The 24,989-nt window shown below is 50.6% G+C and overlaps 2 protein-coding genes across 2 annotated transcripts in view; one reads left to right on the top strand and one right to left on the bottom strand.

Moving 5' to 3' along the window:
* LOC131093388 (uncharacterized) overlaps window positions 1-24,989 on the bottom strand; it is a 270,394-nt gene that overhangs the window by 217,436 nt on the left and 27,969 nt on the right. The gene's annotated exons all lie outside the window — the stretch shown is intronic.
* On the top strand, window positions 2,252-4,985 carry LOC131093438 (class II histocompatibility antigen, B-L beta chain-like). Its single transcript, XM_058040605.1, has 6 exons — window positions 2,252-2,382; window positions 2,858-3,124; window positions 3,814-4,098; window positions 4,697-4,698; window positions 4,735-4,839; window positions 4,940-4,985. The coding sequence occupies exons 1-6, from the start codon at window positions 2,298-2,300 to the stop codon at window positions 4,946-4,948; spliced, it is 753 nt and encodes a 250-aa protein (XP_057896588.1). The 5' UTR covers window positions 2,252-2,297; the 3' UTR covers window positions 4,949-4,985.

Raw genomic sequence — 24,989 nt, 5'->3', positions numbered from 1 at the left:
CACAAAGAACCCTCCCAGGGCACAGCCTATGGCCCGAAGGGTGCAAGAGGAACTCAGAAAATGCAGCAAACAAGGACACCCCATAGCCCAGCCTGAACACTGAGGAGGAACAAGGACGGCACCAAACCAAAGGAAACATGATCTTTAGTCACTGATGCTTCTGACTAAAAGCAGCAAGCCTTGTTCCATCTGGGATCTTTGTTCTAGTTCTAAAAACAAGCAAGGTTCCCCACTCTAAATACACAGAAGGCAGGAACTGGGGAGGAGGTGGGGTTAGGAAGGAGAAGGAGGAGGGACAGAGAGAGGAAAAGGAGGAGGAGGAAGAGGAGGAGCAGGAGCAGGAACAGGAACAGGAGGTTCCAGTGCCCCCTGTGGCCGCAGCCGCTGGACCATTGCGCCCAGCTCATCCTGCAGGTGAGCGGGGAGAGGGAGCTCATCCCAAATCCATCGGGGGGTCCCTGAGAGGGTTTTTTATTGGGGTGTGTTTGGAGCTCACAGATTGTGAAATTGACCCCAAATATCATCTGGTGTCCCTGGGAGGTTTTTTTCTCTGTGTGCGTAGGTTTGGATCTTGCAGGAGCCCAAAGCTGAGCCCCTTGGGGGATCTTTGGGGGCCCACGCGGCCATTGCCCAGTATGGGCAGGGGAGGACATTAGTCCTGGGGACCCCCGGGAGAGCAGAGGAGGGGAACCCCTGGGACCCCCAGAGTGGGGAGAGCAGAGAGGGGCGATCCCAGAGCTGGGGGACCCCGGCAGACTGGAAAGGGGGGGAGCCTGGAGAGGAGGGACCCCTGGGATCCCTGGGATCTCAAAGTAGAACATCAGGGTAGAAGGGACCCCATGGACCCCCAAAAGCCCCTGGATCATCCCTAAGCAGGACGCCAGAGAATGAAGAACCCCTGGAACCATTGGACCCCTGTGATCCCAAGGAAAGGAAACCTGTGGAACCCCAAAAGTGGAGAGATCAGCAATAGGGAGCTCCTGGGAGAGTTTTTTCAGGCTAAATATTGATGTGTGGAGATTTTCATGGACACAAGAATCCTGCTGAGTTCCAGACATGGACCTTGCCAGGAGGAGCCTCTACTCCAAGGCGCTCCCAACTTGGTTTCCCCCAAAGCAGGGTTTGTCATTCCCAAGCTGTGGCCAGATGGAGGAGGAGGAAAAGCCCCAGAGATCCCTCACAAGGAGGGGCTGCAAACCCAGCCCAGGGAGGTGTGGGGAGGAAAGAGCCGCCCTGAGCCAGGAAGGCGGCCGGAGATGCAGCCAGAGCTCAGAGCTGGTGGAGAAGCCTCATGGCAGGGAGAAGCCCCACAAGTGCTTGGAATGTGGGAAGGGTTTCAGCTCCAGCTCCACCCTGTTGGAACACCTGAACATCCACACTGGGGAGAGGCCCTGGGAGTGTGAGGAATGTGGGAAGATCTTCAGTGGGACCTCTGACCTCAGCAAGCACCACAAGATCCACACTGGGGAATGGCCCTAGGAGTGTTCGGAATGTCAGAAGAGCTTCAGGTGGGATTCAGAGATCGTCAGTCACCAGCACTCCCACACCAGTTAGAGGTCCTGTGAGTGTTCCGAGTGTGGGAAGAGCTTCGTGCGCTGCTCCAGCTCCATCCCCCATGGGAGGATCCTGGCTGGATGATCCACAGTGAGCCGCGTTGGGAAGAGCCCTGGTGACCCCTATTCTGGCTGATCCATGTTGGGCAGGGGGAAGGTGTTGGAGAGATTTCTTTCCCTTCTCCTTGTGCTGCTTTGATTTGGTTGGCAATAAATTCCCTCTGTGTGTCCAGGCCGGATCTGTTGTGCCCGTGTGGGATTTGCTTCGGGATCTCTCCCGGTCCTTGTCCCCACGCAGGAACCCTCGGTTCCATTTTCTGTCCCTGTGCGGCTGCGGGGGGCAGGGACAGAGCGGCTCTGGGGGTGCCTGGCATCGGGCCAGCGTCACCGCTCACCACGGGCAGCCCTGAGATGCCGCGCACCTGGGCACGCATTGCTGGGCTCACCTGAGCTCCCACCTGCCCAGGCCCCAAAGTTCCCCCTGCCCAAAAAACCCCCAGCCCGGGGCTGCAGCGTCCCGGAAAGGCCTCAGCCAATGGCAGCGATGGCAGGAGGCAGCGCAGCCAATGAGAGCTCGGGGCGTTGGCTCATCGGTTGCCGGGCAGAGCCCGTGGCCGATCGCTGCCCAGAAGCGGCGGCAGCCAATGAGAGCGCGCGGCGCTGCCGAGCCCGCCCTGCTCCGGACTGGCGCTCCCAGCGCAGCGCGGCTGCTTTGGGGCTGCTGCTCCCTGCCCGGCCCCGGCCATGGGGCGAGGGGCGGCAGCTGGGGCCCTGCTGGTGGCACTGGTGGTGCTGGGAGCCCCCCCGGCTGCGGGCGCGGAGCTCTTGGGTGAGCGGGGGGGCGGGAGGCGCTGGGACAGGGGGGAGAAGGGGGAAAAGGGGGCGAAGGGGAGAGCTCGGAATGGAGGGGGAGGAGGAGGGGACCCCCCAAAGGGAGAGCGGGAGGGACTGAGGTGTGGGGGGAGGAGAGGGAGCGGTGGGAGAGGGTGGGGAAGGGGCAAAAACGGAGGGGGGGAACTCAAAACTGATCGCCATGGGGACTGGGGATTGGGGAATTTGTGGGAAAATGGGGAAATGGCACCCCAAAGTGATTTGGGAGCGGCCGGAGGTGGGAGGGGAGAGGATGTGGAAGGGGAAATGGGGGAAGGGCGGCAAAGAGGAAGCGGCAGCGCGGGCAGGCGGGTCCCATGGCGGCCGTGGGGCACAGGGGGTGCGGAGTGGGGATCCGGGGTGGCCCCGGAGCTCTGGGGATGCTGGGGAGGGTGTTGGAGAGGCACCCCCCGATCTATGTTCTGCACACACAGGGGTGTTCCAAAGGATGACAAAGTCCGAGTGTTACTTCATTAACGGCACGGAGAAGGTGAGGTACGTCCAGAGATCCATCTACAACCGGGATCAGTTCATAATGTTCGACAGCGACGTGGGGCACTTTGTGGGGTTCACCCCCTATGGGGAGAAGTTGGCCAAGCGCTGGAACAGCAACGCGGTATTCATGGAGGACAGACGGACTGCGGTGGACTGGTTCTGCCGGTGCTGGTACAAGAATTTTACGTTCCTCACGGAGCGCCGAGGTGAGCGCGAAGCAGAGCGCGTCCCCTCGGGGCCTGCCCTGCCAGTGACCCTGGAGCCCCTCAAAATCTCCCTGGGCATCGGCCCAGAGCCCTCGGCCCTCCTTGTGCTCACCCCCGGGGTCTCCAGATCCTCCCAGTCCCTCCCAGTGCCCCCCCGCGCGTCCATTTCAGCGACCCGTAAAGTTGACACTTGGCAACCAATGAGATCGCATCCTGTTCATGACTCATCTGTTGCCAGGCGGACCCGCATCGCCGAGTGCCTCGCGCCGGACTCGACCTCCCAGTGCCGCGCACTTCATTCCCAGTTCCTCCCAGTGCCACCAAGATCCCTCCCAGTGCCATTCCAGTCCCTCCAAGACCATGCCCAGTTCCTCCCCAGTCTCTCCCAGTCCATTCCCAGTCTCCTCCCAGTTCATTCACAGTTCACTCTTAGACCTCCACCCTCTCTCCCAGTTCCCCCATTCCTTCCCACCTCTGTGTGTCACCCAACTCCCTCCCAGTCTCTGCCACTCCCTCCCAGCACATTCCCAGTCCCTCCCACCACATTCCCCAATCCATTCCCTGTCACTCCGAGTACATTTCAGTCCGTTCCCACTCCCTCTCCAGCCCAGCCCAGCCCTCCCCTCTCTCTCCCAGCGCCCCGCAGCTGATCCCAGTGTGTCCCTGCTCTCTTTCTCTGTCTCTCCCAGTGTCCCCCAGCGTGTCCATCTCGCTGGTGCCCCCCTCGAGCTCCCAGCCTGGCCCCGGCCGCCTGCTCTGCTCCGTGATGGATTTCTACCCTGCTGCCATCCAGGTGAGGTGGTTCCAGGGCCAGCAGGAGCTCTCGGAGCACGTGGTGGCCACCGACGTGGTCCCCAACGGGGACTGGACCTACCAGCTGCTGGTGCTGCTGGAAACGCCGCCCCGGCGCGGGCTCAGCTACAGCTGCCAGGTGGAGCACGTCAGCCTGGAGCAGCCCCTGAGGCGGCACTGGGGTACGGGGGAGCCCCTGGGGGCGCTGGCAGAGGCGCTGGGCTGTGCTGGGAGCCACTGGGAGGGAGCTGGAGAGAGCCGGGCTGGAACTGGGAGAGGGGCTGGGGGCTGGGCAAGGGCTGGGCAGGGGTTTGGGGGATGCTGAGGAGGGTGGGATGGGCTTGGGGGGATCCTGGTGGGCACTGGGAGGGAGTTTGGGGGTGCTGGGTGTGACTGGGAGGGAGTTTGGGGGTGCTGGGTGTGACTGGGAGGGGTTTGGGGGTGCTGGCTGTGACTGGGAGGGATCGCAGCGAGCCCGGAGGGGCTGGAAGGGGATCGGCGATGGCAAAGCGGGGCTCGCCATGAGCTCAGTTGTGCTGGGCACAGCCTGGGAGGGCTCTGGCTGAGTCCTGCTGGGGCTGCCAAGGGACTGAGAGAGGCTGTGGGGGTCCTGCGGCGCTGGGGGCAACTGGGAGGGGGCTGTGGGATGCTGAGGGGGACGGGAGGGGCTTTGGTGGCTCCTGGCCAGGCCAAGAAGGGATCGGGGGTAGGTTTCAGGGGGTCCTGGCTGAGCTGGGGGCCACAGGGAGGGCGCTCGGAGGAGCTCGGGGTGTCGTTGAGAGGTTTTGGGGGTGCTGAGCCCTGCGGACCCCCCACAGATGCCGCCGGACGCCGCCCGCAGCAAGATGCTGACGGGCATCGGGGGCTTCGTCTTTGGCTTCGTCTTCCTGGCGCTGGGGCTCGGCTTCTCCCTGCGCAAGAAGGTCAGGGCGGGTGCCGGGGGTGGCATCCCCGCCGTGGCGGAGCGTGTGCGCTCCCGCCGGGGCCCCCAGCCCGGTGTCACCCCCTTTTCTCTGCCCACAGAGCTCCTGAGCCGGCAGCGGCCGCAGCCCCTCCCCGTGGGCTCGGGCCCGGCCAGAACCCCCCGCTCCGTCCCCGCTCCGCTGATTTTGGGGGGTCCCGTGTCCCCCCCAGCCCCGCTGGCGCTCTGCCCCCGCCCAGTGCCTGCTCCCAGTGCTCCCAGTAAAGCTTCCCAGTTGGGCTCGGGGCCGTTTATTGGGGGTGATGGGGAGGGGTTTGGGCAAAGGGAGGGATACAAAGGGTGGTGGCTTGGGAGAGTCTGTCAGAATTTTCCCTCATCTGCCTCACGATTGTCATTTGAGGACCACTGAAGAGAAGACCCCCGCCCCCCATCTCCTCTGTAGGAGAAAGTCACATGCCACAAGACCCAGAGACCCCAGAGCACAGTGTTCAGTTGCTGTTTTCACAGCTGTTGTTTGCTGTGTGCTACACTGAGCCCAAGGAGAAGAAGAACGGGGCACCGTGCCCTTTGATGCCAAATTTTGCCCCAAACAGGCAGAGTGACTGCCTAATCAGACTCAGCTTAAGTCAATTAAGCAGGAGGTATTTTTATTAGCGACGCGTCGGAGAAATCACAAAATGGATTTCTGAGTTCACATAGCAAAAGCAAGCCTTATATACAATTTTGGGTATAGGATTACATCAGATCAGATACATAATCATGCATATTCATATGGGGCGTGGTGTAGGCGGAGCGCAGGCGGAGCGTAGGTGGAGACATCTCTTTTGGGGAATTTTCAGGTGGTCGTTCCTGTTGCCTTCATCATAGACGGGGTCTTTCCGATGAGTCTTCCTCTTTAAACTTTTGAACTCCTTTCCTAATTTGGTCAATTCCCGGTGTATTTGGCTTAGATCCCGTGGCTTGGCAAAACCCTTAGGGTCGTTTCGACATTGCTGGCTCTAAACCTGCTTAGCCCATTAGTTTCTCCTATACCTATCTCTTCCCCTGTCATGATGCTCTACCTCTTATCTAATTTGTTGCTCTGTTTTCCTAGTGCTGTGCTTTCTCCGTGTGTTCTAGTGCTAGGCCCTTCTTTCCATGCCTCTCATTCCATGTTTTAACCCATTACTTCTGGAAGGCTATCTGCTTTAGGGCTTCATTTCCCCCCTTTTTCTTGTAACTTACGAATTCTTTCGTCAAGTTCGGGTCCTACAGGACGCTGATAGGCTCGTACCATTGCCCAAATCATTTGGGTCTTTTTCATTATGCTCCTTAGTCTCCACCACAAACAAATGTTTGTAAGAGTTAGTAATAACAAAGCTACAATTACTATTAGCATTGGGTGCACCAGGTAATGGAAGACCTGTGTAGATGTTGGGGAATATCCTGTAAAGATGTCCCACCAGTGATGCTGGCCTACTTGTTCTACTTCAGTCAGGACATTCTTTATTCTTTCTGAATTGTGTTCTATCTGCCATACCATTCGTTTAGTTGTTTGATTCACCTTTTGCACCAATTTCTTTACTTCAGGGTGTGCAAGCATTGCTTTGAGAATCTTGACGTCCATCCCTATTTGTAAAGGTTTGAGGTGGAGTCGGGGTCATGATGTCTAGCTGTCAATTTTGTTTCTTTTGGCGCTCTCGTTGCTTGATGTGAATTTGTTCTACCCGTAAAATAACCTTTTCTAGTTCAGTGTCTAAATCTCTAAGGGTCCAATTTGGTCACTTGTTAGTGGATGTCGTGGGACAGAAGAATAGCAACGGGTTGATAAAACCTTAGACATCCACTAACAAGTTTCAAACAATATTGTAGCCAGCGGTGTACTTTCCAATGGCACCACCCTAATACAATTTGTTCGGGAGCTTCAAACAATTCCCTAGCCTCTAAAATGGGTCTGTTGGCGAATTTCTCTAAGGCCAAATAGTGGTCGTTTTCCCTTGCTTCTTTGTAGCTACACTCATAACATTGGAGGTCTAGTAAACAACTTTGTACGTTCCAAAATTTTCTATCACAACCTCCACAAAGAAATCCAATTAGTCCCACACAATGTGCTTGGCAAAGTTGGGTTTCATCAGGGTCACATCTATCTTAATGTGGCTAAACTGCCGCAGCTGGGAGCGGGGATCCCGTAACGTGACGCCCGGCAGAGGCTCCAAGGGAATGAGGAAAGCTCGTTCCCTTAGCTCCCTCTCCGAGTCCTCTTTATCATCATCCAGCCCTTTCTGCTTGACCTTCACTCCGGCGTGGGCGTGGTGCAAATCCAGCTTGGCCCCAGCCAGGGAGGGGCCGGGATGGGCGCCTTCGCTGACCTTGTGCATCCGCGGATCACGGGCCAGCCGGGGATCCAGGGACGTCGACTCCGAACCGTGGTGAAGGTAGTCAGCAGCACTTGGAAAGGTCCTTCCTACTTTTCTTGTAGGGGTTTTCCTAAAAGGTTCTTAACATACACCCAATCACCGGGGTTAAACGGATGCAATTTACAATCAGGTTGCTTAGGTTGGTACTCGATCATCACAGTAGCATTTTTATCAAACTGTTTCCCCACCGTAATTATATAATCATAAATGTATTGATTACCGATTTGGTCTATGGCGTACCCATTTACAACTTGCATAGCATAAGGTCTACCATACAAAATTTTAAATGGGCTTAACCTTTCTTTTGATCTTGGTTTGACTCAGCCTCAGAAGAGCAATAGGCAAAGCTTGATACCACTGCAAATTAGTCTCCTGGCATATTTTGGCAATTTGCTGTTTGATAAGATGATTCATTTTTTCCACTTGCCCACTGGCCTGTGGACGGTAAGGCGTGTGTAATTGCCATTTGATTTGTAATGCTTTACTTATTGCTCTCACTATTTTTGCACAGAAATGTGTACCCCTATCCGAAGAAATGCTCTTCGGTACCCCAAACCGTGGAATAATTTCATTCAACAGTACTCTAGTTACCTCTCTTTCCTTATTTGTCCTATAGGGGAATGCTTCAGGCCACCCAGAGAATGTGTCAGTTAATACCAACAAGTACCGAAACCCCCCTTTTCTTGGGAGTTCAGAAAAATCAATTTGCCATACCTCACCTGGGAATTTACCTCGGTTTATGGCTCCTTGGTGTACTTTGGTTCCTGTATTCGGGTTGTTCTTCAGACACCGTTCACACTGGGACGTAACGTGTTTTATAGTAGTAAATAATTTTGGTCCTGCTATTCTGGTCTGCAAATATTGGTAAAGCGAATCTAGGCCCCAATGGGCCTTTTCATGCTCTGCCTTCACAAACTGCCACATCACGTTTCTTGGTATCACTAACTGTCCTGTTTCTAATTGACCCCAACCATTTTCTAGTATTTTGCCCTTATTCCTTTGAATCCACCTATGATCTGATTCTTGGTAATTTGGCTGGATATTGATATCCAGCTCCCCTGGTATTAGGGCCGCTATTTCCGCTTCCCTATTTCTTGTGGCCGCCAATTTAGCTTCTGTATCTGCCTTCCTGTTCTCTATTTCTGGAATAGTATTGCCTTTCAAATGCCCCTTGCAATGCATTATGGCCACCTGTGTTGGGAGTTGGACCGCTTCCAGCAGTCGCAGAACCTCCTCTGTATGTTTGACTGCTTTTCCTTGTGTAGTCAACAGTCCTCTTTTTTTCCAGATGGCTCCATGAGCATGTACAACAGAAAAGGCATATTTAGAGTCTGTCCATATATTAATTTGCATGTTCTCTGCTAATTCCAAGGCTCGGGTCAGAGCTATCAGCTCTGCCTTTTGAGCTGAAGTCCCTGCAGGCAGGGGGTTTGACTCAATTACCCTCTCTGTAGTGGTGACTGCATAGCCAGCCATTCTTACTTCTTGCTTCACGAAGCTGCTGCCATCCGAAAACCAGTTGTCCGCGTCTTCGAACGGCTCTTCTTTGAGATCTGGGCGACTGGAGTAGATGGCTTCAATTGTTTCCAGGCAGTCATGTTCGATGGGTTCTGCTGGGGCTCTTCCTTCTAAGAATGAAGCTGGGTTCACAATATTAGTTACTTGAATGGTTATATTATCTGATTCAGCCAGGATGGCCTGGTACTTTAAGAATCTGGAAGGCGACAACCAATGGTTGCCTTTCTGTTCCAGCACAGCTGACACAGTGTAGGATACTGACACAGTCACCTTTTGGCCCAGCGTAAGCTTCCTGGCCTCTTCTATGTTAATTATCACTGCGGCCACTGCCCTCAGACAGCCTGGCCATCCTTTACTTACTTCATCCAATCGCTTGGAGAAGTAGGCCACAGCTCTCTTGTGTGGTCCCAACTGCTGTGCTAGTACTCTTAGGGCCATCCCTTGCCGCTCATGGGAAAATAGCCAGAATGGTTTTGACACATCTGGGAGACCTAAGGCTGGTGCTCTCATCAGCTCCCGCTTCAGCCTCTTAAAGGCCCCTTCCGCCTCGGGAGTCTAAACTAGGACATTCTTGGTTTCCTTTAGCAAATCATACAGTGGTTTAGCGAGTATCCCATACTGGTAGATCCATAGCCGACACCAACCTGTCATTCCCAGAAAGGCACGCAGATCTCTCACTGTCTCTGGTTGGGCATCTGGCAGATGGCCTCTTTCCTGGCTGCTCTCAGGGATCGCTGTCCTCTGGAGATTTCGTATCCCAGGTACACCACTTCCTTTTGCACCAGTTGTGCTTTCTGTTGAGAGACTCGATATCCATTTAAACTCAGGAAATTCAACAAGGAAATAGTCCATTCAATGCATTCTTCTTCCGTCACTGTCGCTATTAGGAGGTCGTCTACGTACTGCAGGAGGGCGCCATCTCCCGGTGGCCCCTCCCATTGTTCTAATTCTTTGGCTAACTGATTCCCAAAGATCGTGGGCGAGTTAGACCAGCCTTGGGGCAACCGCGTCCAGGTAAGTTGGGTCTTTCTCCCCCTATCTACTGATTCCCACTCAAAGGCAAAAATCTTTTGACTCTCGGGGGCTAAGGGAAGGCAGGAGAATGCGTATTTCAAATCTAATACGGTGAACCAGGCCAGGCTATCCTTTAGCCTAGTTAAAAGCGTATATGGATTAGCAACCACCGGGTGTAATGTCTTGGTTATTTCGTTTACTGCCCTCAGATCCTGAACGAGCCTATACGTTCCATTGGGTTTTTTTTACTGGCAGGATTGGTGTATTAAAATCCAATTCGCATTCTATCAATAACCCCAGTTCTAAAAACCTTTTGATTATGGGCTTAATCCCCTCCTTTCTCCTATCTTCAGAGGGTATTGTTTTCTTACCACTGATTCTGCCCCAATTTTAAGTTCAACAACAATCGGTGCTGCTTATTTGATTTCAGGGGGGGATTGTGAAAGGGGCTAGCGGTGGGCCTGTTAGCTGAAGGAGTGAGAAGGAAGAAGAAGAGACTGATAAGGAGCTTTCCCCAAGGCCTTGGCAGCTTTCCCAGAAGCCTTGGCAGCACGCCAGGTGACTCCCATGGCATCCGAACTTTCTTCACTGAGTTCCCCATCAGAGCCCCCTTCTACTTCAGCCCCACCCCGTTAGGTATCAGCCTTGACTTTTTTGTCTGCATTTTGCTCCGTTTCTCTTTTTATTCTCTATTCCTTTAAAACTCCAAAGAGCGAGTTCTAGGTTACTGCTAAATTAACAGCTGTTTTAGCTCAGACTAATGGGTAAATCTCGCTCGGGATTTGCTTGAGATTGTAATAATTGTGATACAACTGATTGTTAGGCTTAGAATCAGTTGTTCCTCGTTTACTTGCCTTATTGAATTTTATTATGGCTCTTAAGTTCTCCAATAGGTTTCTTCTCAATAGGGGCTTTGGTGAATTTGGTAAATATAAGAACTAATGAATTTCATCTGTTTCCTAATACTGTATTTAATGGGTTTCAGAAAGTAAGGCTTTTCTGGTTGGCCTGTTGCTCCCACAAATTGTATAAATCCATCACTTTTAGGTACCAATTCCTGATTTAAAACTGAAAAAGTTGCTCCCGTATTAATCAAAAGTACTGTTTAAACTGTGCTTTATCCCACTGAGTTAATAACAAATATTTCCACCGATCTACTTTAAACAAATCTACAAAATCAACCTGGATCTTTTGAAATAGCCGCTAGGCTATTTTGCATTCTCCAGAGGGAGGGCTCTTAAGCACTTTCTTATTTACCTTTTAACAGGTGAGACACCCCTGGGTAATTTGCTTTTTTTTTTTTTTTTTTTTTTTTTTTTTTATTTTTTTTTTTATTTTTTATTTTCAAATATCTTCATACATCCAAAAAATTTAAAAAAATGATCACAAAGGCTCTTGCTTCCCAATATGTCTGTCTATACAAGTTATTTAAGATTTAATGTGCCACTGGTTTTGGCATCATAATTCTATCATCAGGAAAAAAACTCACTTCTCCTCCTTAAATGTTGCTCCTAATTTCCTTATAGCTGCCAATTCTACTAGCGGAAGGGAAAGAGTCTCTTGCTGAATTTCTATTTTTTTGTGAGATCATGATTTCAATATCTCTCTTTCTTAAGGTTGCTTTTTGTTTCTTTATTAGCCAAATTATTTCTCTGACTTTAATATCCCTCCCCCTCTGGTGTTCCTTTATATGAACTATCCCCTCATATATTAACCCCTTCCTTTGAGTGTTTATAAGTCTCCTTTCCTTCTAAATTTCTCTAAAAGTATGTACTACACTAAAAGCATGTTTGGAGTCTGTATAAATAGTCCCTTTTCGCCCTTTTAAAATCCACAATCTTGCGCTGACCAGGAGGGACTAAAGGGACTAGACTCCTTCACTCTAAACTTTTCTACTTCACCTGAAAGCCAACCCATGTCATCAATTTCTAGATCATCTTCTTTAGGTAAAGAATAAATTTCAAGTTTTCCTTCACAGGGTTTTATCTGTAAATTTAGGGCTACTATTAGATCTCTGCCTAGCATATTCTCCTCGGCCTCTGGTACCAACAATAAATCATTTACTCCAAATTTGTTATTTGTTTCAATTTTCACCCCTTTTATTATAGGAACAGGGAAAGCTTCTCCTGTAATTCCGACTACTGAAACTTGCTCACAACTCACTTCACATCCCTGGGGTAATTTTGTCACTGTTGACCGAAAAACTCCTGTATTTACTAAAAATACAAATTCTTCACTCTGAGGACCTACTCTTAGCTTTATTATCAAGGGCTCTTCTAGGTGTAATTCAATCTTTTTCGTTAGACAAAACCCTTGCCCTTTCTGACTCTCTTGAGAAGTTTTCTCATCTTGCTGTTTCTTTTTGCAATTTCTTTGCAGGTGCCCCTTTTTATGACAATAAAAACAGGTAGGTTCCACACCCTTCTTTTTCTCATTTCCACTACATGCATCACAGCAACGTTCCTTGGGCTTTGGACCCTTCTTATCCCTTTCCAGGGCTAGTACTAGGGGATCCTGAGGGGCTACGTTAATTTCACATTCTTTTTGCCACTCAGGTTTATTCCTTAGGGTGAAGAACATGTCTGCGTACATTATCTCATCCCATTTATTGAGTCGGCGGAGGAGGAGTATTAGTTGCAAAATAGTGTTATAATTAGTTGTTCCCTCTGGTGGCCATTTTTCTCCGTCATCAAGACGGTACAGGGGCCACCATTGTGTACAATACTTAAGAAGTGTCTTTTTACTTATGTTTCCCCCTGGAATCCCTCCCAGGTCCTTCCAGTGTCTTAGGATACATCCTAAAGGGGTTTTCATATTTATATCTTTACTCTGTTGGCTTCCCATGGCTATTCTCTGTATTCGTGCTCTTTTCCACAAGTACTATATGCCAATATACCTTAACACTTCATTCACACAATTTCCATTCGCTTCGTCCAGGAAATGCGGATCGGGACTCCGCTCTCGTTTCGCAGCGATGCTGCGTCTCACTCACTCCACACACACACCCGTACAGTGAGAGGTTCCTACCTTATGGTCTTATGTCAGAACAGGCTGTTTTACCGGGTTTGGTCACAAGAGGTCGCCGATAGACCGTGAAATACCGGGTTCCCAAGTTCATGCACATACATTTCCAATCTGTTTACATAGAAAGTAATAAAAGCGTCCCCTATAAGATTTTACAACGGAAACATAGAACAGACGCAAAAGGATCACCGGCTGACAGACCTCTCAGAAAGCAATCTTAGTTTTCAACCCTTAATCCACAGTATTATAACATTAAATACAATATTGAAAACAGTTGCCCACACAGTAAAAACAGACCAAAGATACCAAGATAAACAAATACTCCTTCCAGCAGGACTTTAACCTGCGTTTTCTCTTTTCCTTGCTTTTTTTTTTTTTTTTTTTTTTCTTTTTCTTTTTTTTTTTTTCTTTTTTCTTTTTACGTTCACAAAACCAAATGCTGGGACTCTAACCCAGTAGCTGGGACTCTAACCCAGTAGCAGGACTTTAACCTGCATCTCTATTTCTGGGACTCTAACCCAGTAGCAGGACTTTAACCTGCGTCTCTATTTCTGGGACTCTAACCCAGTAGCAGGACTTTAACCTGCGTCTACGGGACTTTAACCCGCGTTTACGGGACTTTAACCCGTATAATCAGGGATTTTTACCGAGGCGTCCCTCCGGCTTACCCTGCGAGCGGTCACGTCTGACCCTCGTTTTCCAAACAAAGCGCTTTATCCCAAAACCAACAAACAATTCAAATACCTCTTAAAGCCAATAGGCAATTAAAATACCTCTTAATTGAGCAGGAGATGCAGCCAGCGTCCATCCGAGAGCACTGGTCCAGGGAAGGAGCTTCTCCCGACGAAAAGCCGTCAGGGGCGCCCAGAAGACCCCGGCCCCGGACCCGGCTCGGGAGAGGACCCTTAAGGCTTGGATCTCCTGTCTGGTGCCATATCTCCTGGCTGGCTCGCCAGATATGATGCCAAATTTTGCCCCAAACAGGCAGAGTGACTGCCTAATCAGACTCAGCTTAAGTCAATTAAGCAGGAGGTATTTTTATTAGCGACGCATCGGAGAAATCACAAAATGGATTTCTGAGTTCACATAGCAAAAGCAAGCCTTATATACAATTTTGGGTATAGGATTACATCAGATCAGATACATAATCATGCATATTCATATGGGGCGTGGTGTAGGCGGAGCGCGGGCGGAGCGTAGGTGGAGACATCTCTTTTGGGGAATTTTCAGGTGGTCGTTCCTGTTGCCTTCATCATAGACGGGGTCTTTCCGATGAGTCTTCCTCTTTAAACTTTTGAACTCCTTTCCTAATTTGGTCAATTCCCGGTGTATTTGGCTTAGATCCCGTGGCTTGGCAAAACCCTTAGGGTCGTTTCAACATTGCTGGCTCTAAACCTGCTTAGCCCATTAGTTTCTCCTATACCTATCTCTTCCCCTGTCATGATGCTCTACCTCTTATCTAATTTGTTGCTCTGTTTTCCTAGTGCTGTGCTTTCTCCGTGTGTTCTAGTGCTAGGCCCTTCTTTCCATGCCTCTCATTCCATGTTTTAACCCATTACTTCTGGAAGGCTATCTGCTTTAGGGCTTCACCTTTTTGCAACAACAGACTTGGGAGCTGTCCCACCTCTCGGCCTGGCTGGACTTCTCCTGCGTTTCAGGTGGTCCCCCCACAGAAGACCCTCACCTGTTTCACAACCACCGTGACAGACAGACTGAGATGGAAGGAGCCTCTCCATCAAGGACTGAGACATGGAACCCCCATGTGAAAAGGCCCCTCTGCTCCTTCCAAGGACCGGGACTGAAACCCCCAGCCCGGGGCAGGTGTGTGGGGGAGGCAAGCTGACCAAAGCGAGTTGTTTGCCTGCAGGTTGTGACCGCTGGACCAAGAAAACAATGGCTCTCATTTACTGCCGAGAGCATGGACTACCTGTTACTTCTATTCCTTTTTGTATCTGTTTCCCCTCCCTTGCAATTTCCAATAGAGTTATCATAATGAAAACCTCTGAGTTAGCGAGAGACTTCGAGATCTCCCCGGCGTAACAGTGGATCCTCAACTGGACTGGACCAAAGGACTTCGTCTCTATGTTTGGCAGCTCTATACCCCTCTTTCTCTTTTGTCTCTCTCTTCCCCCATCTTTTTCTCTCCCTTAATCCCTCTATCGCATTTTGCTGTGCTCATTCAATAAAGGTGCATTTGTTTCGATTATCATTGCAAACCCCCCTGTTCCATTTCGGTTCTTTTTCCACCCTGAGATCAAATCCATGAACCATCACGAAACCCGTCTGTGAGGACGGATCGTGACAACCTGAGGACCCCTCCTCAAATTCCCCTCCAAAGCCCCCCCAGTACCCACCCGCTAAAACCCCCTCAAGATTCCCCCAGACCCTCCCCAAATCCCCCCCAAACCTCCTCAAGACGCCTCCCCAAATTCCCCTCACGACCCCTCCAGAACCCCTCACCTGTCTCTGCGCCTCCTCAGCAGCTCCCGGAGCCCCCCGTCCTCTCCCAGCGCCTCCCCTGCTCTCTCCAGCGCCTCCCGCAGGACCCGCCCAAGCCCGGGGCGGCTCCCGGGGGTCCCTGAGGGGGTACCGGGGGCGGGAGGGGGAGGGGGCGCGCGCTCCATGCCCGGCCCCGGGGTCAGGGGGCGCTGCTTTGGGCTCAGCTCTGATTGGCTGGTACACGCGGGGAGGGCGGGAGTTGCTGATAGGAGACGCCCGGTGATTGGTTGGTTTCGTAGTGGGTATGCTGATTGACAGGATGGGGCGGGGCAGGCGGGCTTTGCCGAGGGGAGGCGCCCGGTGATTGGTTGGATGAAGGCAAAGAAGGCGGGACTTGCTGACAGGCGACCAGCGGTGATTGGTTGGTTTGGGGCAGGGTCCACCGTGATTTGTTAATTTGGGAGATGAAGGGCGGTGATTGGATGCTTTGGGGCGGGGCACGTCACTATTAACTGGGAAAAGTCACGGATTTTTAAGGGACATTCCCGGTTTTTTGGGGAAACAATCTCAGATTTTTAAGGAAAAATTCCCGTGTTTTGCAGGAGAAACATTGACGGATTTTTTGACCCCACATGACCCCAAATAACCTAAATAACCTCAAAACACTCGAAATAAACCCCAAAGAACCTCCAAAAAACCCTAAACAATACCAAAAAATGCTCCAAATAAACCCAAAAAAAACAAATGAAAAAAACCAAATTAAACTCAAAATTCCCCAAATGATTTCAAGTACTCCTAAAAAAAACACAGATACAATAACATTAACTCCAAGAACGCCAAGTAATTCCAAAAAAACCCAAGTAAACCAAAAGAAACCCAAGTACTTCCAAATAAACACAAATATTTCCAAATAAGTCCAAATAAACAGAAATAAACCAAGTAAAACCCAAGATAAAGCCCAATTAGTCCATAAATAACCCCAAATAAACCTCAAACCAACCCTAATTAAACCCAAAGAAACCTCAAGAAACCCCAGTTCCTCCCAACCCCACCCCAAAACAGATCCCGACCAATCAGAACGCGCAGCACTGATGACGATCCACTTGCTGGGCACAAACTCAGAGCACTGGCCCCGCTCAGCGATTTTCAGCCAATCAGCGCCCGGCCCGACTCTGACTCATCACTTGCCGGGCACAGACCAAGGCCTCTCACTGCGGTAAATACTCAGAGACCGTGCGGGGTAATTTCCATCCAATCAGAGCGTGTCTCGCTGATGACTCATCAGTTGCCAGGAGGGGATTTGGTGTGGGGGGGAAAGGTGACCCTGGGGATGGGCTGGGGACCCCAAATTAATCCAAATTAATCCAAAACGGAGCATGAGGGGCCTGGACCCCCAAAACCAAACACGGGGGAGGGGATTGGGGGAATGATCAGAAAGGGGAGGGAGAGTGGGGAATAGAGGGTTGGGACCCAAAAATTGAGCTGGGAAGGGGATGGGACCCCAAATTGAGGTGGGAGGGGAATGGGACCGCCAAATAAAGCAGGGAGGGGTATGAGATCCCAAAACTGAGCTGGGAGAGGGATGGGACACTCTAAATGGAGCTGGGATGGGGGTGGGACCCCAAACAGGATGAAGCCAATTTTGTTCCTAGGATATGTAAATGAGTTTATGGATATGCAAAGAGTCTACGAATATGCAACAGGCTGATGTCATGGGAGACAGGGACCAAGGAGCAAAGGTTGTTATGGCCACAAAGACGCCCCAGTTATTTTCAGGGACAACCCTTTAATTATTCTGGCTTGATTACATCAGCCTGTTGCATATTCATAGACCCTCATGCATAACCATACTAATTTACATATTTCATGAAGTATTTTATATGGCCCATCCTTTGATTACTACTACTACTAATAATAATAATAATAAAAATAATTATAAATTAAAAGGCTCTCAGGAAAAGATATGGGAGTAGAAATAACAGTTCTTTATTAGGAAAAATTAAAAATACAAATGCACTAGTACAAACAAAAAAACAACAGTGACAGAGTCAGAATCCTCTTGGAATCCAGTGAAAAAGGTTGATCCCTTGGAATCCAGTGGGAAAAGGGCTGATCCCCTATGAATCCAGTGGAAAAGAGCTGATCCTCTTAGAATCCAGTGGGAAAACCTTGAACCTCGAGGAATTCAGTGAAAAATGAGGGTGATCCTTTGGAATCCAGTAGGAATAGGGCTGATCCTTTGGGAATCCATTTCTTACCACCCAAAGACAGGGCACAGGAAGGGCCGTGGAGTTTTTATAGGGTATCCCAAGGGTGGAGTTGGGGTTTGGGTCAGGGGAGGAGTTCTTAGCAACACACCAAGGGTGAGATTCAAATTCCTGTCTCTTAGCAACAGCAGCACTCCACACATAACCTCTCCCCAAAACCTAAATTCCCTCTAAAACAACTGAGAAATTATGGAACTTCAGATATATTCAATCAATTTCCTTCATTTAACCCAGTTTTGGGTGTTTTTAAAGGATGAAGGTGAAGTAGAGGAAAACTAAGGCCAAACAAAAAGTAGAAGCAGCCAGGTGTGTTCCCAACATGGATCACAGGGAATGTGAGTGACCAGGGCTGTGCCCAAAGTGCCTCCTCCACTGGGGGATGGAGCTGGAGCAGCGCACGAAGCTCTGCCCGCACTCAGGGCACTCGCAGGGCTTCCCTTAGTGGCGCCTCCGTTGGTGTTGGGTCAAGTTAGAGCTCTGTGAGAAGCTCTTCCCACACTGGGGACACTCGTAGGGCCTCTCGCCAGTGTGGATGCGCTGGTGGGTGACGAGGGTGGAGTTGCGCTTGAATCCCTTCCTGCAGTCAGGGCATTGGAAGGGCCTCTCCTCTGTGTGAATCCAATAGTGCTGGAGGAGAATGGAGCTGGTCTGAAACCTCTTCCTGCATTTATCACACTCGTAGGGCATCTCCCCTGTGTGGATGCGCCGGTGGGTGACGAGGGTGGAGTTGGCCTTGAATCCCTTCCCACAGTCAGGGCATTGGAAGGGCCTCTCCTCTGTGTGAATCCGATAGTGCTGGAGGAGATGAGTGCTGGTCTTAAACTTCTTCCCACACTTGGAACACTCGTAGGGCCTCTCCCGAGTGTGGATCCTCTGGTGCCTGATCAGGCTGGAGCAGTCTCTGAAGCACATCCCACACTCAGAACACTTGTACGGCCTCTCCCCAGTGTGGATCCTCCGGTGCTTCATCAGGCTGGAGCTCAGGCTGAAGCTCTTCCCACACTCCCCACACACATAGGGCTTCTCCCCAGTGTGGATCCTCTGGTGCATGATCAGGTTGCAGTTCCACCTGAAGCTCTTCCCACACTCCACGCACGTGTGGGGCTTCTCCCCACCATGGAGCTGCTCATGGAGCACCAGCTCCGAGCTCTGGCTCCGTCTCCGGCCGCCTTCCCGGCCCAGGCTGGCTCTTTCCCCCTCAGATCCTCGCCAGCTGCGTTTGCAGCCCCTCCTTGTGTGGCATCTCCGGGGCTTTTCCTCCCCGTTGGCTTCCTGCGCCGTGGAGCCGCTCAAAACGGCCTCTTCCACCAGGTTCTGCTGCAGGCATTTGTCCTCCCTGCTCTCCATGCTCAGCTCCTGCTCTGGGGGAGGAAGGACAAGGACAGGATGGGATTTGCCTCCGTGCCACAGGCAAGGGCAAGGAGATCCCCCCAGGGCTGAGCTGCAGCCGGGGCCGTGCTGGGCTGGGAGATGGAGCAGCACAGAGGGGAAAGGGGCACTCATCGCCAGCTTGGGGCTGTGCACAAACCACCAACAGGACTGGACTGCTAGGAATGCGTCCTGAGCTGTGTGATTTTCCAACCATCTGTCTCATTACTTGGTTATGACTATGGGAAGATGCCTGTAGCTCACTTCACAGGTAGCAGACAAAGGAGTTCATGTTAAAACTTACTTTAAAAGGTTTTTGACCAATCACACAAAGCAAAAGCATATTGACTGTACTTCTATCCAAGCACTATAAGAACATTGAGGGTTAAATATTGCTTGTTTATTTCAAGTACAATACCTGCTTGTAAGCCTTAAAAAACAATGCACAGAGCTCCAGTATTAAGCTTGGAACTTCCTAATATCTTGCTAGATATACTTTTCCGCAGGTTAGGGAGTTATTCTAGATAAGTGTTAATGCACAGACCATTGTTCTATTTCTCCTTACTTTCCACTTCATATATAATTTTTCTGCTGATCAATCTATTGGCTGCTACAAAGCTCAAATCAGTTCTACTGTCTCTGAGGTTTGTCTTTTGCAGCTTTCTCAAAACCATCTGATTTCAAGCATTCCAGAGACACTGACTTCCTCCTCACCTGCCTCATTGTCCTGGGGCATCTTCCTCTTCCTCGCAGCCTCCCAGGAGTTGGCAATGGGAAATCCTGGTTTGGGGAAAACAAGGGATGAGCACATTGAGTTTGAAGGTGCCTCTGTCCAAGCCCATCTCTACAAGTCACCAGCCATCTGGGCTCCAGAAAAACCTCCCAAACACCAAGATTCAGCCCTGAAAAAGCCTCCCAGGAGTTCCCCGTCCCTGGCCCCTCTTCTCTGGTGTTCAGGAGGTTCCCCCCTGTCCCAGCTGCTGGGGGTCACGCTTGGATTTGGGGTCCCCCTTGTGCCCGGTGCCCACCCTGCCCAGGCTGCTGGCAGTCCCAGCAATGCCAAAAGCTCCCCCTTCTTCCCCCTCCCCATTTCGAGATGCCGGGGCTGTTTGGGCTCCCGGGCTCCCTTCTCCCCTCATTCTCTGCTCTGGGCTGCAGCGGCTCCAAGGAGTCCCCCCTGCCCCTCTCCAGGCTCTTGAGGCTCCCGCCAATGGCGCCGCTCCCCCCTCTCTGGGCTCCCCCCTTTGGGCTCCTGGGGGACACAGGGCTCTGCTCCTCCAGGCTGCCTCTGCCGGCAGCCGCCACCACCACCCTCGATGTCCCCCCAAGGGGCCTTTTCCGCTCAGTCTTGGACTGCTTCATTCTCCAAACATCCACCCAAAAACCCCAACCCAGGGACCCGCAGGGATATCCGGCCGAGCTCCCCCTCCCCGCTCATGGGTGCAATTGGGGGGCGATGATCCCACAGGTGGGCGCTGCGAATTCAGGCAGGGATCGACAGCGTGGTTCCCTACCTCGGCTCAGCCTCAGCCTCGATCTGCCTTTGTCCCTCAGCTTCCTCCCGCTCCTCCTCTTCCTTCCCCCCTCCTCCTCCCCCTCTGTTTTACCCCCACCTCCTTCTCCTCTTCCATCTCTCCCATTCCATCCCATCTCCTCCTCCTCCCTAACCCCACCTCCTTCTCCTCCTTCCATTGCTGCTCTCTGCCTTCATCCCTTCTCTTCCATCCCTCCCCCTGCTCCTCCTCCCTAACCCCACCTCCTCCTTCCCCTTTGTAATGAGTTAATGTCTTAAGTTTGTTCATCAAGTTGCTAAAGACTATGAAAAGGGGAAAAGCCAATAATAGAAAAACCGCAATGAAAGATGTAACAAGCTAGTATGTTGCAAGATGAATATAACGGGCTAATATACTGCAAAATAAATGTCATAAGGCTTAAACTGCAAAATGTTAGAAGCTAATATGTTGAAAGGCTAAATAAGCAATGTGTAACTATGCGTAGCTATGTGCCTATTGTTTGCCGAGGAGTAAGGGACGAGGCCGTTGACACGGGTAGCGGGCCTGCTATGATTGATAGCACAATATTTGCTTATCTGCTCAGTAAGCTTAAAGTTCCAGGAACCAGACCAACCATGCCAACTAAGGAAAGGTTGACCGTGGGGCAAGAAGTGAACGACTACCAGCCTTCATCCTCGGACCACCTGGAGGCAGACTACGACCGCCTAGCAACAGGAGGAGAATGCACAGAGTACTACCCTGAAAGACACGCCAACCCGGAAGCAGGACTGTATATAAACCCCACGAAATACCAGAAGCGGGCGGCAGTTGGCGGAGCGGAGACTCCCCTGTCGCCCAGCACTGATTTGCTTTTTGCCTTGCTTGCTGTAATCAATAAAAATTCTTAATCTGATTATACTCACTCACAGATTGTCCACTCCAATTTATAACACCCTTCATCCCTGCCCTTCCCTCCCTCCTCCTCCTCCCCCAGCAGCAGCCACACCCTCGGTGCCCCGTTCCCACAGCCCTCGCAGCCCGCGGCAGGAGCGGGGATGGAGCCGGGACAGGTCGGGATGGGCAGCGTGGGGCTCTCGGCTGCTCCAGCAGCTGCAGGCGGGGGGAACCCGGCCCAGGCCAAAGGAGAGGCAAACTGGGCAAACTGGGGGCTGCACATCCAAACTGGGCATTGCTGGGGACCCTGCCTGGGCACTGCCAGCCCTTGGGGCTCCTCTCGGCACATCCGCCAGGGGGGAACGCACACAGGGCTGGGGGATCCCAGCAGTGACAGCACTGCCAGGGACTGGGCTGCACTGGGATCATACTGGGAGTGACTGGGACTGTACTGGGCTTGTACAGATATCATACTGGGATCATACTGGGAGTGACTGGGACTGTACTGGGCTTGTACAGATATCATACTGGGATCATATTGCCATGCCAGGGCAGACTGCGATCGCACTGATGGACACTGGGATCATACTAGGAGTGAGCAGGGGCCTGCAGGAGGCAACTGAGACCATGTTAGGGGCAAATGGGATATACTGGGAGTGACTGGGATTATGCTGAGGATGACTGGGAGCAGCTGTGAGTAACTGGGATCATGGTGGGACCAATGGGGAAGAACAGGGAGTGACTGGGTGCATGCTGGCAGCGATTGGAAACTGCTGGCCTTGTACTGGGATGAACTGGGATCATACTGGTGGTGACTGGGATCATACTGGCAGTGAGTGCCACTACTCTGACGCTGACTGGGAGTGCTTGTGAGCAAATGGGATCATACTGGAAAGAACTAGAAAGATGGTAGAGGGAACTGGGGTACCCTGGGAGATACTGGGAGTGACTGGAAGGAAAGTGAGGGTGAAAGAGAGGAACTGGAACCATGTAGAGCAAAACTGGTTTATTCTGGCAGAGACTGGGAGCACACTGGGCTCATATTTGGGCCATACTGGAAGTGACTGGACTAATACTGGGAGGAACTGAGTGTCACAGTGAGCACTCCCTGCACATCATCCCCCATACTGGGCCTGACTGGGAGCAACTGGGAGCAAATGGCATCATACTGGGACTCACTGAGTTGATTGAGGAAGCAACTGGAACCATGCTGGTGGCAGCTGGGACCATACTGAGAGAGACTGGAAGTAGGTGGGATTATACTTGTAAAAAATGCATATTTTGTGATTGGGTTATCCCAAATATTAAAATGAATATTATATGTCTTGTGTTAGAAAGTACTGCTGTATTAATTCTCTTAAGTAGTGAGTTGAATATGGTTTTAGGTTATTAAAAAATGTTAACATATAAACTATGCTTGGTAAGAGACTTTTTTTAAAGAAAGGACTTGGAGCGAGATAGCAGCCACAGGATACCTAAATCTTTCAGAGAAAAAGAATTGATTGCCCTTTTATCAGAAGAAATGAACTTCTTCCTGCCTCAAAGGCGCTGTTAGGATTCAGAGGCAGAAGCTGGCACTGACCAGACAGAATCCTGTGTTTGGGTTTATGCATCATGTATGAAGTGTATGAATATGCAACAGGCTATTGTTCTTAATGGTTAATCCTGTGTTAACCGGTGTCGTTTTTCAGGCTTGTGCTGCCCAGAAAAAGGTACCCGGACATCCGTAACTCTTTGTATTTATTGTCTCATATTGTCCTAATTCGATTTCTCCAAACTGTGATTACTCTAATTGTATTACTATTTTTCATAACCATTTTATTACTATTATGGTTTTAAAATTTTAAAAGCAAGTGATTGGCGTTTTTCACAATTTTGGTAGCAGAGGATGGTTACTAACACCTCGCAGTCGGTGCTTTAGGAGAGTCAGAGTGGGGAAGGTGCGCCCTGCCCCATTGGCAGCCTCGCTCTGTTCCCCCTGGGGTGACCGATAGACGCAGGTTATGGTGGACAAAAGGAAACAATAAAACAAAGAGAACGGAAAAAGGTTCCCTAGAACCACGGTAATTGGCCCCCTAAGAGTAGTAATGTGCATGAAGACCCCTGGGAAAAGGGATTGGTAAGTATTTCTCAGGGGGGCAGGTACAGAGGGATGAATGTGTGTGAATGAGAGGAGGGCTGGTTGTGCCAGACCTGCCAAGTGAGTGCTGGAGTCTCCCACGCTGCGTTTCCAACTTTACGTGCTAAGTGGCCAGGAAAGAGATGAAGAGAATGTTAACAGGAGTGAGAGAATCCCCTGGGGTAACTGGGACTAGGTCTCAGAGAGGGGCTGGACCCCTCGGAGGAAGGGAGCAGAGGAGTTTCCGAGCCCAATCCACTAGGAAACGGGACAAAATGGGCCCCTAAAAACCTGCTGGGTTGAGGGATAAGAGTGTCGCAGACATTTCTTCACAGAAATCCTTTCTTTCGGATTTATGTGTCTTCTGGAGGCCAGAGGCCTCAGAAGAAAAGGTAAACAATTATTATCAGATGCTGTGGAATGTAACAGGGGTTTCTTGACTGGCTCATTTTCTATGTTTATAATTAAGGGCCAATCACCAGTGCAAACTAGGGGACTGAGTCCTTGGGCTAAACTTTGTTGTACATTCATTCTACCTATTCTTAGCCTAGCCTAGCTGCTCTGCAAACCTCTCTCTATATTCTATTTAGCATAGTCTTAATGTATTGTATATGATATCTCAATAAATTCAGCCTTCTGATTCAAGAAACAAGATTCACCGTCTCTCTCTCTCACCAGCAGCGACCCACTCAGGTGCAGTAATACCAGAGTGCCCAAGAGCATCCAGAATTAAAACCTGCTGGGTTGAGGAATTAACATTCCAAGAGCATTCAATGTTCTGCAAAATTCTACTGGATTGAGGATATGCTCAAGAGCATCTGGGGTTGGACAGCACAGCTGGGTTGAGGGATATCCAAGAGCACCAGGTCTGGCCAGAAACACCTAAACTTGTAATAGTGATGTGAAAGTGTATGGTAGAGATAATTATGCTATTAATGTATAAAATATTGTAAACTCCACACTAAGTCTCTTGACCATCCTTGTAGGGAGCAGTGTCTTATTCATATACATCTAGTTCCTGGACTTGGTTGAGATAAACATCGGGGTTTTTAATGAAAGAATAGAAGCTTCCAGGGCAATAATCGCTGGCTTCCCCGGGTCACCAGGTCCACCCAAGAGTGATTAACGCCTCGAAGATTACAGCTACCAAGATGATCCACAGCCCCATCCTGATGCATGTGAATGCTGACTTCCCCAGGGTCTACTGACAACATCAGACACCGGAACTGAGTCTTTGTCCACCTCTGCTCAGGTAAAGACACGGTTATGCATGGGAAGAGACACAAAGAACATTCGGTCATCTCTGCCTCGAGCAGAATAAACTGTAAAAGAACTCGCTGTGTCAGGCAGCATTTGTGAACAGGGGGAGACTCTGACATTCAGAGCTCAGATCCGTGTTCACCCAGCACCGAACCCGGGCTCGACGCTGACCCTTGGCTGTGGTGGTTTTGACAACCGAAATTCAGTCGCACAGACAAATTATTAAATCTTTGCTAAATATTCTTATAAGTTTGGCTCTCGATTTGATCATTTATAACAGAAGGTACCTTATTGTTGTCTTGTTGTGCGTGAGAGTGAGTCACACACAAAATCAGCCTCAGCTTCTCAGGGGGTGGGAA

Source organism: Melospiza georgiana, chromosome 25 (genome assembly GCF_028018845.1).
Source record: "Melospiza georgiana isolate bMelGeo1 chromosome 25, bMelGeo1.pri, whole genome shotgun sequence".
In the NCBI taxonomy this organism is placed as follows: Eukaryota; Metazoa; Chordata; class Aves; order Passeriformes; family Passerellidae; genus Melospiza; species Melospiza georgiana.
Note: the sequence above shows the minus strand (reverse complement) of the source record. Positions and strands in the feature narration are given on the sequence as shown.

Coding starts and splice junctions, on each gene's coding strand:
- LOC131093438 (XM_058040605.1), top strand. CDS start 2,298: ATGGGGCGAGGGGCGGCAGCTGGGGCCCTGCTGGTGGCACTGGTGGTG. Junction 2,383..2,857: donor TGCGGGCGCGGAGCTCTTGG/GTGAGCGGGGGG, acceptor CTGCACACACAG/GGGTGTTCCAAAGGATGACA. Junction 3,125..3,813: donor GTTCCTCACGGAGCGCCGAG/GTGAGCGCGAAG, acceptor TGTCTCTCCCAG/TGTCCCCCAGCGTGTCCATC.